We start from the raw sequence: 16,517 nt of genomic DNA, 5'->3' as shown, positions 1-16,517 counted from the left end.
CTGCTAGTTAGAGAAACTTGCTGGTATAGTTAGTACTCTGTTAAGGAGTTAAGCCTTTGTTTGTTTATTTTGAATGTTTTGTTGAAGCACTATAAATAATGAACACACAGGTAACATCCTGTTTAAACTGCATTCCTAGAAGTTTGACTTACTTTTATGCTAGAGGACAGTGTAAAAGGTCTGGGGAAAAGTGACACACACACCAAACATTCCCAGAGTTGTCATCATATATAACTAGAACTGCCAGGCTGTTTCACGGCTCCCAAGCCCCAGTATCAGTACCGGTCTAAGTGTGTTTAGTTCTCAATGTGCCAAGTTTAAAATCAGCAACTTCAACTGTTCCACAGAAGATTTTGAAAGTTTTTTTTTTTTTTTTTTTTTTGTTGGAAATTTAAAATTTTTTTCGATAAGATTTGTGGCAGCCATTTTGACATTAAAATTTATCGCAAAAACTTCTGCTTCGCAAACTTGATTGGTTTGGGTGCTGATATATGCCAAGTCAGAACCTGATCAGTCACACAGCCTAGAAGCAGTAGTTTAGTTTGGGGAAGAAAAAAAAAAAAAAAAAAAAAAACTTTAACAATAACTATAGGCTTCCCAGCCTTTGGCTTAGAAGACTAATTACACACATGCAGGACCATTATTTTCAAAGTGTTTCATTTTATCCACTAAAAATTGTTTTATTTCTTTTTATTAGATACGCAATAAAATAACTGAAATGGATGTATACAAGGAAAAAAGTATATGTTCTAACTATACACATTTTTCTATGAAACATTTACTCTTATTTTGACAGACCTAGCACAGAAAATAATTTCATTTCTCATTAGTGACAGTTCAGTTTAATTAACTGCCTATGTATAGTAAATACTGTCTGCCTTCTATAAAAGTACAATAAGAAAATACATGTATAACTGCACAATGAAATCAAATCCGCATAAGGGATATTAAATCGGCAAACACAAAATGTGTTTCAGAATGTTGTACAATTCAACATTTACTCAGAAAGCAGGTTACTGAAAGAGAATTGGAAAATTTTACGTGTTCATAAGTAGCTTCAATTAGCACAAATATTCAAATTAAGAATTAAATGCAAGCATACAATTTACACTTACAGCAGTGAATATTTTGAAAAAAAGGGTGCATGAGACAAAGAAATCATGATATTGGATAAGCTGGCACCTGAACCCAAATAGCATGTCAAATATCTACACAGCCTTCAACATTATTTTGAACTGCGTCTTTCACACTGCAGCTTAGTTTCAGGTACCACAACCCAAAATCTATTTCCACTTCCCTCAGCAGAGGCACAGTCACAATACATTCCTATAACATACTTGTATCCACTGATCTCCAGTGGATTAAACAGTTGACAAGATCAGGAGAAATTCTTCGCAGCTTTGTTCTATGCGCGGTTTAGGCATTTTAGAAACTAACGTCTCTTCCATCACAATTAATTTCCAAATGACTCGCTTGAAATTATACATCTGTGCTAGTCAAAGCTTCCATTTCCCTTCAGACCTAATTTCACAATGATACAAGCATCAAACATTGTCTACGTTTGTGTATACCTTTCAAGCATAGGGAGGGGTGGGGAGAAGGAAAACTCTTAATTTTGTCAATGAGCTGGCATAACCTACGGGGCAAGTACAAATGACAAAGTGAAGAAATAATCTCACAATGAATGCCCTGGTAGTGGAGCTTGTGAAGAAATGAGGAGAGCACATTTTTGCAGATAATTCAAATATGTTTTGCATTTAAATATTAAATTTGGTTAAATCACTGGCCATAGAGACAAATCACATTTACAAGGTGTTCCTGGTAAGATAACGAAACAGCAGCCACGGCAAAAGAACTCTTTCGGTAAATAACCAACAACAAAGAACTATTAAAACATGACAACTCTGCCTATATTACTGCAGTTGACGGTAGGCATAATGAGTCCTTAACATATCGCCAGTACATGTATTAGTCACTGCTCTGGATGTCTGCATTTCTGTTATTAATATCGTGGTGAACCACTGTTCCTGCAGGCAGGGGTTGCACCCAGGACCTCCCGCTCCAAGAGCTGGTATTAGGGTTACGTCTTCATGTTTTGAGTCGCCCACCAGCCCTGACCCCTACCCCGTTATATTAGGCACTGCTCCGGATATCTGACTTTCTGTTAATCCTCACATAGAGAATGACTTTTCCTGTTATCTTACCATGTCCTCCCAGTGAAGCTGCTTGGAAGTTGTTAAAGGCAGTAGCCTCATTGTATTTATCTTCAGTTTTCTGCAATTCACTGTAACTGTGCGAGAGCAGTTTTCTTAATTCCTGGTTTTCTTTCATCAGTTTAATCTGCATTTTTAACTGTTCATTTTCAGCTAGTAACCGCGCGTTATCCCTTTCTAGACTGGCTGTGTGCTCAGCCATTATGTCAGTTTAAAACTACCCCAATCGAAAGATAAGACATTGTATTAGTTACTGTTTCATTGCTGGATCTCTTTCAGTCTTAATAACATGTTTGTTATGTCATAATGGAGACATTTCAGCTAGAATTCTGACTGATGTCATCAGTAGAGGATACTCAATGTAGTGTTATGTACTGCCACTTTTCTGCAGTGAAACATGGAACTGATAAGTGTGTATTGGCTCACTCTAATCAAGTTGAGAGTATTTCTCACACACTCTACATTGTCAGAGTAAAAGAAGAAATACACCAACACAAGTAAATAACCTTAAACTCATTTTGCTTCAAAGTCAAATGAAACCTGCTGAGCAATGTCACTTTCACATGTTAAATTACACACCGGTTTGTGGTTTTCCCATATACTTAATGAAAAACTGACAAAATTAGGGCTTCCAGTAGACGCCTTGTCAATAAAAATCAAGACATCAATAAAAGATGTTAAAATAGACTTATTTATTTTCTCAATCCTAACATTCTAGGTGATCCTAAACTTGCTCAAGTACTGACACTTTTCGCCAATGAAAGACCAGAGAACTGAGGAGTTGTAAAAGTGCATTGTTTAAGTGTCCATGTAGCAACCTCTGTCTACCAGATTCAGGTATTTCTTTCAAATCAGCTTGCCCCGTTATCTTATCACAGCAGTTCCTTATTCGACAAGAAGTCAGGGAGCTGCAGTAGGTTATGGAGCGACACATGGAGGACCACATGTGGATGTGTGGTCAGTGTATCTCTAGGGAGACAGATCTTGTACAAGTATATAAAAATGGGGAACAAGTGAAAAGCAACAGTATATAGGTGCAGAAAAAAAACTCTTGCAGAGTAGTGCTGCGTGCGCAACTCTTAATTTACATTGCGCTTCACTGACCCTCAACACCCCTACCAAGTGACCATAATACCCCATGAACCATAAGCTTAGGGTTCGGTTATTGTTGTGTGTATTTAAAGTTATGACCAATAACCTAAACCTAAGGGTCGTGGGATATTGTTATGAAATAAATGTAGGTAATAAAACTAAGTATCACCCTTATCATGTGATCCGACTGTAGCATACAACTACGACACAACGATGTCTATTACAAGTTGCATATGCAGCACTACCCTGTGTGAGCAGACGGATCTGCGCTGTGGGAGCTGTCATTCCAAGAGCAATGGCCCTCTTGTGAAAAGAGCATTGATAATAACCACTCAAGAGGGAAATGTTAAGTAGTACATGATTCGGGCGGTCAACTATACCAAGCCTCTGTGTAAAACAATAAGCCAACCCAACTGTACCAAGCTACTGTGGGGGTGGGGTGGGGGTGGGAATTCAAGACTTTAAAACCTGCTTGTCAACATACTGAGCGTATTGTGAACAGCGGTATCCAGAAATTATAAAAATGCAACTACAAGAGCACTATACTCCTGCAATATGCTTCTTGAATAAATCGCACACACTAACACAATATCCTGGACCGATACGTTTTCTTAACTTATTGGTGTACATGAAGTGACAATATTCTGCTTATCAATCGGTGCTAGTCAGATTATTAAATTACTATAATCTTAATGTCTTCCCTTTACCCAGTCCCTTATTTTACAAAACACTGCAAACAATGAGATCACAAAAATACGATTTTCACTACATTGTGTATGTATTACTTGTTATTCAAATGAATGTATTTTTCAGAAGAACAATAGTCAAGCACTGTCAGTCTTTCACAAAGAGTCCATTTGTTCACATTTTCAGTTTTCCTGCCAATGGGCTAGTGGGGTAGCAGCGTCCAAACCGTCCTAGCGTCCATATTGGAAACACGTTGCGGTACGACGTGTAGCTGATAGCACAACTTTTGTTAAAAACACCAGCAATGTTTTCCTACAGGAGGGAGAAGAGAGAATGTGTAAGAACTCTGAGTGAAACGGGCCATTTACTGTTTAACGCTGGAGTGGGCAGAGGAGAATCCAAACTAGGCACACTAGATTAAACCAAATTATAAAAAGAACTGCAATAGTCCAAATTAAGTTATACAGTAAACCCACAGATAAGACGTTTGTATTTATTAGTTTAAATTTTCCCATCTATGCAATCTGTGTAAAATGTGAAAACAAGCTGTGTTTTGATTACCTGTGGCCAGTCTCCATTAGACTGCTGTCTGTTAACAAGCATCTGTATCCCTCGCTCGATCACACCAACATCGGGGTACCTGCAAAACAATGGGGTGAGCAATCTGTGATGGATCACAATTATACATGCTATTAGCAAGGACACTGCTTTTGTTTATTGAATTTCACAAATATGTATATTTCATATTAGAACAAACGAAGGAGGTTGATTATGTTTAGCAGTTAGTAAATATTTCATTTTTTGTATTTCCTAATACTTTAGTGGCTTCAATTTAACTTGCATACTTAATGTGTTCAAATCAGGTTTATTTAGAAGACTTGCTAAGATTCAGAAAATAATTTTTCACATGGTGAAAGCACATTCTAAAACTAGGATTCTAAAAAATGCCAAAATATTTAGAACGTATGTGATAGGAAAGTGACAAAGAATGTTGATACAATGAAGTATCAAACACTATATGGTGTTAACCCATCATCCCCTCCTACTGCTGAAGGTTTCTGGTGCCGTGCGAGTCCAGCGCTGGACCTCAGAGTCTCCCCCACAGACCCTGCTGTAGTGCCAGCAAGCTGTCAGGCCTGTTAATAACCCTCCTGCCTCACTCCTGTCTCACCATTCCCTTAACAGGTATGGTTTCCCTTACCAATAAATTGAATGTATATAGTCATATTAAGACTTTTTTTTTATTTTTTTATTAGAGGTCTAGGAATACTTTGAGAATAATCTGCATTACACTTGTAAACAGAGACTGAAACACAGGCTAGAAAGGTTGTGCAGTAATCCACACGTCAGGAGCTAATGATTGTGAGTGCTTGTACCTTACAGCCATGAGCCCCAGCAGAGCCCAGCAGGTGTTGTGTATCTGCGACTTCTCACTCTGGACATATCTGCGCTGCTCACAGGATTCAAAGTCCTCCCCCCAGCCTCCGTCCTGCATCTGATGAGACAGCAGGAACTGACATGCCTGCTGCACCTCCCAGCATGCAGAGCTGAAAGGACAACACATTGCAAAGGTTCACATCAGCTTCCAAACAGCCCACTCTTAACCAATGCTACATCCCCACTATAGTATCCACCACTTACACCATCCTGCTTCAAAACACAACATTGCTTCAAAGCACGGTTTTGAGGAGGAAATCGAAATTGACAACACCAGAGGGGATGTCAGAGGAAGAATTCTCAGCTGTGTCACCTTGGCAACCAGGATGCTCTGCCTGAAACTGACACCAATGACGTGAGCATGTCACAATCACATTTAAAAAGATATCCTGTTTATTATGTTTTCTGATCTCTTACGCTTTTGATCAAGCTTGAGCCACATGTTTTACTGTTGTCTTTGTAATTTCAAAAGCTTGCCCCTAGTATATTTGTGATGGCCTCAATGGGTACATTTCTTGGTTGATTTGATAAATACATAAATATACTTTAAACTTTTTTACAGTTAAGGATAACAACAGCATTAGTAATAAAACAAAAAATAAATAAATTAGATGTAGTAATTATCAATTCAATATGCAATTAAATTGAAGACTAAGATTTAAGTTTATTTTTGTAATCGCTTAACAGACGTGATTCTTAGGTTTTAATATCTTTTTTCTCAGTGTAATGAGTGTCTTGGATTTTTAACCGCACACGCTTTTGATTACTGTACTGATGATTGGGGGACATTCTGAATGTCAGGTTATTGTGTGGGAGTTTATACAGTCCATCAGTGAATCACATTAACACAAGCGCACCTGTTTTAAGTGGTGGCGTCTATCTATTTTTGAATTCCTATTGTTTACAGTGGGATTTCTTAAATGAATCGGCACGCACAATCCTCCTGTACATCCTTTATTTTAACGATGTGGTCTAAAAGCTTTGAACAGCTGTTTCACAAACATTACTGATACACGATAGTCTCACGTAGTAACTTGCACATCAGACCACTGGCTTAATGGTGGCCATTTTTAATTTCCATCTATTTTTACAATTCCAGTGCATGACTGTACCTCAGAATGGACTCCAACACCATTTCAAGAGAGGCATTCAGAACAGAGCTTACTTCTGAATAATGATTTTGGAATCAAATCTCCTACCCACTGTTTTTTCATTTGGTATCACATTTGGTTTCATTAATAAATACAGACTAGTTAAAGCTTTGACTAGGGCCCAAGTTTCACTGAACAGTAACTTGCCCATTCTGATAGATGTGGCCCATGCAGGCAAAGGCTTCCAAACCAAACCAAGCTCCATATGTAAAGCACACTCCCCAGCTCCTATGAGAAAAAGAGAGAATAAAAACATCTTCATTAGTCACTTGAGACTTTGAAAGCAGCTCACATCTCAGCACAATATTTGGTTTGAGGAACAAGTTGGAGACAGTACCCCCACTACCATTTTGAACACAAAAACAAATCACAAAATTGAAACCAGTTTAATAAGGCTCTGCGGACAGAAAGAGACCAATGTTGCCACTCAGGTGCAGGTTTGGCACAGTGTGATCACATCACAGTGGCTGTCAGTGTCCTCCGTGACTGTGGCTGAGGTATCATGCAAGGAACCTGCTGAATATGCACCATCCTTTAGACTGAATCGGACCAGCATGGCTTTTCATTCAATGTCAATATGATTTTGTCCATGCTGGGTGGGAACTACAGTGTAACCCATCTATTTATGTAATGCAGCAGGTCTGCACTGAGGAATTGCTGAGTTTCAAATGCAGTCTTATCCTGCAGGTATTCTAGAGTGCTGAACTATCCTGTGTGTGAACGTTTTATACATTAAAATGCACAATTCAAACCAGTGCATTAATCAAGTTAAATGCAAGAAATAAGAAATAAAACAATTGAGTGTGGACAGCCAATCAGCTTCCACATCTAGCGGGCTTCTATTTATCATAGATGCCCGCTGGAATGTTGAAGTGCTTAACTTCGACATTTTAAAATCAATCTGCATACAAATAGTGGCTTTTTCCCTTAACATTTTAATCTACAACTAAATCTGATAACAAACTACTTAGATACTCCGACGCTGGTCTAGAGAGGAGGGAAATCATGTCTGTGACAGGACACTGTACTGAAGGCTCAATTCACAGCTACTGGACAGCAAATCAACAGGGAAGACACGATTGGTCCACAGTTCTGTCATCGCCTGGATCCAAACACACTCCCTCAAAACCAGCCAGTCAAACTGCCAACCCTGTTTCAGTTCTTTCAGCACCAGCCAATCCACTCCCTGCGTGCTTGAATGACGCCCCGCCTACAAGTTTAGAGTCAGATTCAATACTACACGGACTATTCAGATAAATAAGTGCAAGACCCCAATAAATAAATACATTAACAATAATAATTTCAATAACAATGTTCTTTCTACGTGTGTGTCGTTTCTCTAATTTAATTATGTTAGGGAATATTTTCCTCAATGGAATGTTAACTGGCAAAATATCAGAAGTGCAAGGTAAATATAGGGTTAATTTTTTTTGGAGAGAAAAGAAAGAAATAATTTGTTTTCTAATAGCGATGGAGCCCTCTCAATGCAGGCTCTACCGTGTGGTAGATGACCTTTACTTTGTTAGTGCCCTCTCCTACGACTCGGAACGCATAACGCCAGTCGTGGTCAATTACCACACAGTAGAGCCTGCATCGTATCGCATGAATGTAAGTCTTCAGAACTTTAGACTTGCAGCTCTACACACCACAGTTCAAAGCTCAGAAAGTTACCTGAAGATTTACAAATTTGACTAGGTGTGTTTAAATAGTTGCTGCATTCTATGACCAAGAAATACCTACAGCACATATGTTACAATGCAGGCATACCGACAGACAAACAGGGTGCCTCCCTATACCACCTATGACATTCTTAAACAAAAAGGAGCTTCTTTTTCAAGAATGGTTTTTAAATCAAAATCAAATTGTATTCTAGGTTTAGGACAGAATATCAAATAGTGGGAATCTCTTTGGAAACACACATTCGTTTTCTATTTGGCAAAGTTTTTTTTATAATTATCCAAAATAGTCGCACTGTAAAACGTGCATCATGTTACCATTAACTTCAATCCCAACAGCATCAAAAAACATTAGCCTCAAGATAAAACTATAATAACTAATACAATAAAGCCAACATAAAAAGGATCCAAAAGGGACTCTAACTGCCGCTTTGCACTTTCTATAGTGTTTTCTTCCTCATCCTTCATGCAAGTAAGAAACTTATCCTTATTTAACTTGAGAAATGATACACTGGATAATCTGTATCATGTACTCTACCAAACGCCAAAAACAGTTCAACCAGCTGTCCTGTGTAGCCCCTGCTCTAGATAACAGCAACAATTTAAAGTGTGATAGACATACATACCTTTAAACATAAGTTAAAAAACAGACTGTTAGACAACTGCAACTGGAGTTGTGTGTGAGAGAACATACCCTTCCCATGATCCATCAGTCCTCTGCACCTTCCTGCAGTACTCTAAACCCTTCTGCAATGTACTCCTGTCAGGGGAGAGGGATGGAAAGCTTCAGACATTCATTTGTAAATAAATATAAGTCAGCCATACTGACACGTTACATGGGAATCGTGAGACTATAGCACATACATGTAAAGAATGTCATGAAATCCCAGGACATACAGTATGTGTGTCAGGGTGAACCAAACTGGAGATAATAATCAAAACTTAGAGCTGGTAGCAAGGAGCTCACTCAACAGGTGGGTTGGGAGGAGGCAAGTACATTCTTCAGACCTGGTGTTTTGCAAAGTCAGATTGAAACTCGAATATTCTACTTATCCGAGAAATGCAGACAAATTTTACTTCCACCTTAAAATATTTTGTGATTATTAGTATTTTATAAAAGTGTTGGTTTTAAATGATGTACTATATAATGGCAATATACATTATTTACAGTAATCAGAGACTAGGACAGAAAAGAAAACATCCAGTCACTAACTTTTCACAGCAGAACAGAAAAACACCTCCTGGAAACGCAGCCCCGCGAGTTGCAGAAAAAAAAAAAATACACAGCGCAGTTTTCAAACTTGTTGGGCCCCGTACCTTTCCAAATAATCTAGTCTACCGTGTACCCCCCTCTGAAATAGGGTCATAATATATCAATGAAAACAGGAACAAATATGGTACTTTCTAATTATTAAAGTGCTTGCAAAACCTTTTAACTGTAGAAGCCAACAGCATGTTAGAATGAGGCCAATTAGACTGCAAGCCAATATTTCGGTTTCATGTGTGTCATGTGTTGCAGGTCGGACTTCAGTTAAACCAAGCCCCGATTAGTAAACAATGCAGCCACACAGAGGGTATGTAATTATGTATTTAAAAATAAACCAATAAGACTAAAGTTACAAAAAGCTTTAAGCGGGCCAATAAATAAATAAATAAATAAATAAATTGCTGGCTCAGGAGGCACACAAGGAAGGAGAAGGGGCCAAGTACTGTGAATGGAAAACTGATGTTAGTTAAACTAACAAAAAATGTACCAACTAAAAATGCCAATGTAAAATTATATAAAAAATCCAGACTCCAATAAAGTATGCCGGTGAGTCCAAAAACAGGTTATGCTTCTGAAAAGCAAAACTAAGGTTCCAATTTAAAATAATCAAAAAGCAACACTCAAGGTCATGCATTAATGCCAATGTGGAGAGAGAAACCAGATGGGGCAGTTTGCATAAAAACATGTTAAAGTTAAATAGGCTTTTTTAATTGAACTCTAATTTTATTGTTGAACACTTGAACCGAGACAATGTAAAATACTGTGAGTCTTGTGCGGTATCGAATCCAGTCAGAACAAGCACATTGTTTTGAAGGGAGTATTTCCAAAAGCTAATTTGTTGAAAGTAGAAAGTGGATATTTATACCATGCAGTCAAAAATGACTTCGCAAAATGCTTATAAAAATTCCCAGTCTGGAGGTGTATTAATGCACTCTCACAACAAATGAGTTAAACTAATTAATACAAAAAAAATTAAAAAAAAAAAAAAAATACAAGCACTGCAAGTAAAAAAAAAAAAAAAAAAAAAAAAAAAAAATTGTCGCTCCAGTGCGGAACAAGCGAGTGATTTCACCGTTTAGGGCGGACCAGCTGCCTGCTCAACTCTAATACAGTTATTTAAAAACATAAATGGTAGATAAAACACTGAAATGATTAAACTATAAACACTAAACATTTAAACTCCTGAAAGTAAACTTACCAAATAAATACTACACTTTTTTTAAAAGCAACATCATACAAATCTGAGTATTTACTTTTTTTAAACCCACAGACTGCAGTAACTGCCACCCCGCTATTTAAATTAGTAAATTAACCATGTGTGCGCTCAACGCTCACTTGCTGTCAGCAGCCAGCTGGGTGTCTATAGAGTTAACCTCGCCCAACAAAGGAAACGCACACCAGTACGGCTGTGTTTTCATTTGAAAGGCGATTCAAAATTGTTGATTCAATTGTGAAGTGTAAAGTACTACAACATGGCAATCTGTTGTCTGCCATTACAGGATATTTCGCGTACCTCCTGACGAGAGTTCATGTACCCCAGTTTGAAAACCACAGATTTAGGGGATGGGCAAAATAAGCTAGAGACATGGGCAATATGGAGCACATGGCTTTAAAATACTGGTTTACATAAAAACAAACATACCATCTCAAACATATATTAGGCTTGAGGAAATCCTTGTTGGTTTGCGCCATTCATTTATTATTGGCTCAATTTTAAATTTAGTACAAAAGCAAAAAAGATAATCCCAAACAAGCTTACCTGACCTCCTCAGTCCTGTGGTCAGGAAATTCCTCATGAAAGTGCTTCAGTGCCTGCATCACTGCGGAGGTGCACTCAACATAAGTGTAGTCAATCATGATATCACCTGCCAGAAAGGAGGGTTCTTTAGTGTAATCAAAGACTAGGACAGAAAGGAGGCTTCTTTACTGTAATCAGGAGATTAGGACACAAGACGAGGATTACCTGTAATATGGTTTCTTCATAGAATAATGAACTTCACACAGAGTGAACTCCCACTCTCCATGTTGCTCGGGTCAGGAGAGAAAAAAAAAAAAAAAAAAAAAAACTTTCCCAGAGATCCTTGATACAAGCAGTGTCCCTCCTCTGTATAATGTCCCACATAGTTTAATATTGTTGTCCAAATTTCCCCCAAAAAATAAGGAGGGTAGGGTATAGGTGTGTGGAGTTCATCATTCTACTAATAAACCATATTCCAGGTAATCTTTGTCTTCTTACCTTGCATGATGAACTCCACAACCCGAGTGAACTCTACCAAGAGTTAAACAGATAAAGGGTGGCTGGTCAGATATGAGTGGAAGAAGCCACAATCTGAGCGAGTAAAGCTGGTCAGAGTGCAAAAAGATTTAAAACTGTAAGTATTTTATAAAGGTCTCGAAAGAGGCCCAGGTAGCAGCATTGCAGAGGTCCTGGATTTTAAATTTAGCTCAAGTAGCCACTCCTCTTACCAAGTGGGCTTTGACAGGTCCTGGAACAGTTTTGATTTAAAAAAAAAAAAAGTTTATAACAAAACTCGATACAAGATGTAATCCACCTGGAAATTATCTGTTTTGACACAGGTTTGCCCTGAGTATGTGAGTTAAGACAAAAAGCTGTCCCAATGCTCTTATTGATAGTTCTGTGAATGTAGAAATGCAGGCATTGAGTTGCACCAGAGAGCTAGCTCTCTATTTTTCTGTATAGGCTTGAAAATGGAGGTTTACTTTGACGCAAGTAAGATATTGACTATTTGTTCAGATAGCCCTTGATTTGTTAGCTTTTTCTTTTTAATCCTAATCACAGCTGGGTTTAGCGGCATGGGAGGGTATGCATACATTGAGCTGTTTGACCATGAAATGGACAGCCCACCAGTTGCCATGGCTGCTGTTTCCCAGAAACAGGAGCAAAACAGTAGCAGCTGGGTGTTTTGTATTGTATAAATAAGTTTATTTTTGGGTGCCCCAATTAGCCGAATACCTTGTGTAACATTTCTGGTTGAATTTTCCCCACTCGTGAGGCAGTTTGTCCGGTCTGCGAATCTGTTGTCAAGCCCGGGTATGTATTTTGCCTGGATACTGATGTCCTGCACCAGTTGCTAACTCGTATGGCTAGAAGGCACACAGTGTCCATGATTTTGTGCCTCCCTGGTGGTTTATGTATTTTACAGCTGTTGTGTTGCTGGTAAGAACTAGTACCACCCTTTTGTTTAAAAAAGTGAGATTGCTAAAAGCTCCAGATGGTTTATATAAAGATGTTCTTGTCTTGGTGAACAAGAGCCTTGGACCTGGTTTTGTGAGAAGGGTGCTCCCCATCCTAGCTGGGAGGCGTCTGTAAAACAACTGAAGTGTCAGAGTTAGTTGGGACAGCTGTAGTCCCATCTTCATCCGAGGTGAGAGTCTACACCATCTTGCCTCCGTTACAGCTCCCGGTGAAACCTTGATGAGGTGGGAGTCAGGAAGGGTTGGGTTCCTTGACAAAAGACACTTCTGTGTGTATCTCATGTGTAGCTTAGTGCCCCTTACCAGATAAACTGATGATGATGATATGTGCCCCAAAAATTGGGGAAAAACTTCTGCTGTTGGCTTGGCTGCTACGTTGAATTGACTTGCTTTCTGGCGACTGATGCTCACCTTCTGCTCCATGAGACACGCTCCTCCTGAGATAGTGTTGAATTGAGCCCTCAGCATGGTTAATGACTGTGTCGAGCAGAGCGATGATTTCCCCCCCCCCCCCCCCGTTTACCAACAGACCTGTCCTGAAAAAGATGAAAAATTGTGTTTCTATGCCATTCCCTTGGATGGAGCCTGTATGAACCCATCGTCTATGTATGGGTAAATGTGAATGCCCATGCTTCACAGATGTGCTGCTATTTTGTCCATTACCTTGTTAAATACCCTGGGTGCTGTGGAGATACAGAAAGGAAGTACTTTGAACTGGTACTGACAGTCCTTGATGGCAAACCATAGGTATTTCCTGAAATCCTTGTGATATGGAAGTATGCATCCTTCAGATCTATATAAACCAGCCATGGTTGAACTGCTTTGACAGTGGCCAGTGATACCGTTTTGAACCTTCCAATTCTTTGTGCAAATTAAAAACACACCCTTGAGATAATGAAGGGACCCATTCTATGGCGAGGGAAAGCAGCACATACTTTTTGATGGAGGTTGACGCTGGAATTATATTGTGTATCCATGTTGTACGATCCCCAGGAATCAGATGTTTGATGTTATTTTCTGTACGTTTGTTACAAAATGTGACACTCCCCCTCCCCCCCCCCCCTACTGGCAGATGTGAGGGGGTGGAAAGATGCAGGTTTGTGAGCAGACAAATGTCAGGAGAACGTAGATAGCCTACCTCTTATTATAGCCCCAGGAGGATCCGTATTGCCTGAAACCTTGGCTCTGTTGAAACCAGTTTTGCCCCTCAAAGGATGATTGGTTTGGCTGTTATCTAAACCTTTGCCTTTAGAAATAAGCCTTATTGAAAAGGTGCACCTCTCCCGGCTATTGAGCAGGATCTGATGGCCTGTCTTGCCGCCTCCATCTGTGCCAGGGAGTCCATGAGGCCAGTACCAAACAATAGGTCCCCTTGAAAAGGTAGCTCCAGTACTTTTGTCTGTGTCAGAGGTTAAGACCGCTGTTTACATATGCAGAAAATGTCTTTATGCAGATACAGCATTCACCACAGCCCTAACATTGGTGTCAATGCTATCGTCAGGAAGACTTAGACGGCCTACCTCTTCCAAGTCACGGCTAAAAACACACTTAAATAAAAAATGCTTTATCTTGGTGCGTTTTAATGTAACTTTAAAAATTGCTGCTTCTGGTTTGTGTATACTGTTAAAGTGGTCTGATTGTGGCAGTTCGATGTTCTCCGGGGTAGATGTCTAAGAAAGGAGGAGTACTCTCTCTTCAAGAAGGTATCAAACTTCCTGCCTCAGAATTTGACCACTCTGGGAAGATTTGGTGCAGCAAAAGCTGGCTTACCCCATAGAGCCTCAACAGGCCTCCAGACTGCCTCATGGAAGGGGAAACCTTCAAAGGCTTTCCTATCCTTTGCGTCAATGATGCTTAGGAAATCGTCCTCTTCAGTACCTGTCTGGGTATTAATGTTGTGGGATGATGATATTCTTTTTAAACCCACATCAGTATTTGTATACACAGTTGCAGTGCCGTCTCCAGCCACTGAAGCGCCCTCATCCGGCCCGGAGTCCATGACCTCATAGTCTCCCAGGCTGCGTGCGTCTGCAGAGTAATCCTGCGTCTCCCAGGCTGCGTGCGTCTGCAGAGTAATCCTGCGTCTCCCGAGCAATCCTGTTCCTGCGCACTCATGACGTCATTTCCCAGGCTGTGTGCGTCTGCAGAGCAATCCTGTTCCTGCGCACTCATGACGTCATCTCCCAGGCTGTGTGCGTTTGCAGAGCAATCCTGCTCTCATGCACTCTATACTGTTGCAGTATCAGAAACTGCCACCCTGTCTACATGCTGGGGAGGCAGAGCCTGCCTTGAGCCCTCAAACTCCTGCAGCCACTGGGGGGAAAAAATCTTTGGTTACCGTTACCTGTGCAGAGTTGGTTGAGCAGAAACTAGGAATTTCAGTAATGGCCACTGCAGTTTTCGGAAGCACGTCTTTCTCCCTGCTGTCCCGGGTGTTTAGGTTTTGCAGTTCTCTTTTTTGGGTGAAGACATGCTCAGTTTCTCCCTGAACTGCTTGGTCTTTTTGTTGTTGAGGATGAAGAGAGGGTTCTTTCAGAATGTGAAAGTGGGCGCGAAAGAGCCCCTCCCTTTTGTGTTGGTGTGTCTGACATGTCAACACACAGACATACATTTCTAACACAAGAAGGTGAAGCTGGGACAATTAGTTTTCATGTCAAGACTGAAAACACACTTATAAAATGTCTCTCTTAGTGGATTTTAATGTAACTTTAAAATTTCTGCTTTTGTATTATTAATGTGTATGTTACTTAAATGGTCTGACTATGGCAGTTGCATGTGTGACATGCTATAAATATGTATTGTGGTTTGTTGTACAGTGCTTTGCAATACTTTTGTATAAAAACGCTACAAAAATGCAATAAATAAAAAGAGGGGAACCACACTATGAACAAACAGAAGGCATGCGATTAACACATATAGAAAAAACTAAGAGGAGGCAACACTATCCGCAGGCACAGAGTGAACTTCCATTGCTACGCTGGTGATACCCAGCTATATTTGTCCCTAAAGCCAGGAATTTCTTCTGCCTGGGTGTTATTAGCTACTTGCCTTACAGACATCAAGCATTTGATGTCACAGAATTGTTCTAATGTTGAATTCAGATAAAACAGAGGTTATGCTAGTGGATTCAGAACCAACTAACAGTTTTGTGGTCATCTTTGATCCTAACCTCTAATTTTAGACTCATATTAGGGAAGTTACTAAAGTATCTTTACCACTTGAGAAATATAGCTTAAAATTTAGACCTATTATTTCAGTATTTGATGCCGAGAGATTTATGCATGCCTTTGTCTCATCTAGAATTGATTATTGTAATGCACTTTATTCTGGTGTCCCAAAACGTGTGGTATACCGCTTGCAGCTTGTTCAAAATACCGGTGCTAAAATTGACCAAAAACCAGGAAAAGTGAACATATTACCCCTGTTTTAGCCTCTTTACACTGGCTCACTGCAGTATATAATTGATTAAGATTTTGCTGTTAACTTAAAAGGCCCTGAATGGATTAGCACCTAGCTATTTCCAAGAGAGTTACTGACCCCATATCTTCCAAACCACACTCAAATCACAGGATGCAGGGCTGCTGATTATTCCTAGGGTCAACAAAAGCAACACTGGAGGTAGGGCTTTTTCCTGTAGAGCTCCCAAATGTATGGAATGCTCTGCCTTAGTTTGTCAGGGAAGCTGGGACTGCTTACACTTATTAAAATATGTTATTTAAATGGTCTGACTGTACAAAAAACGCTATATAAAAAGGCAATAAATAAATAAAATACAATT

At 39.6% G+C, this 16,517-nt stretch overlaps 1 protein-coding gene across 1 annotated transcript in view; it reads right to left on the bottom strand.

Annotated features, from left to right (window-relative positions):
- Positions 1 to 680: 680 nt before the first annotated feature.
- The window catches only part of lss (lanosterol synthase (2,3-oxidosqualene-lanosterol cyclase)), a 46,403-nt gene continuing 30,566 nt past the window's right edge, over positions 681 to 16,517 (bottom strand). Inside the window, exons 17-22 of the mRNA XM_041263740.1 lie at positions 11,283 to 11,388; positions 8,951 to 9,016; positions 6,728 to 6,808; positions 5,369 to 5,539; positions 4,554 to 4,632; positions 681 to 4,304 (exon numbers count right to left, since the gene is read on the bottom strand). Coding sequence (XP_041119674.1) covers positions 4,167 to 4,304; positions 4,554 to 4,632; positions 5,369 to 5,539; positions 6,728 to 6,808; positions 8,951 to 9,016; positions 11,283 to 11,388 — 641 coding nt within the window. The 3' untranslated portion in view covers positions 681 to 4,166. The remainder of the gene's footprint in view (positions 4,305 to 4,553; positions 4,633 to 5,368; positions 5,540 to 6,727; positions 6,809 to 8,950; positions 9,017 to 11,282; positions 11,389 to 16,517) is intronic.

This window comes from Polyodon spathula, chromosome 11 (assembly GCF_017654505.1).
Source record: "Polyodon spathula isolate WHYD16114869_AA chromosome 11, ASM1765450v1, whole genome shotgun sequence".
NCBI classification, from domain to species: Eukaryota; Metazoa; Chordata; class Actinopteri; order Acipenseriformes; family Polyodontidae; genus Polyodon; species Polyodon spathula.
Note: the sequence above shows the minus strand (reverse complement) of the source record. Positions and strands in the feature narration are given on the sequence as shown.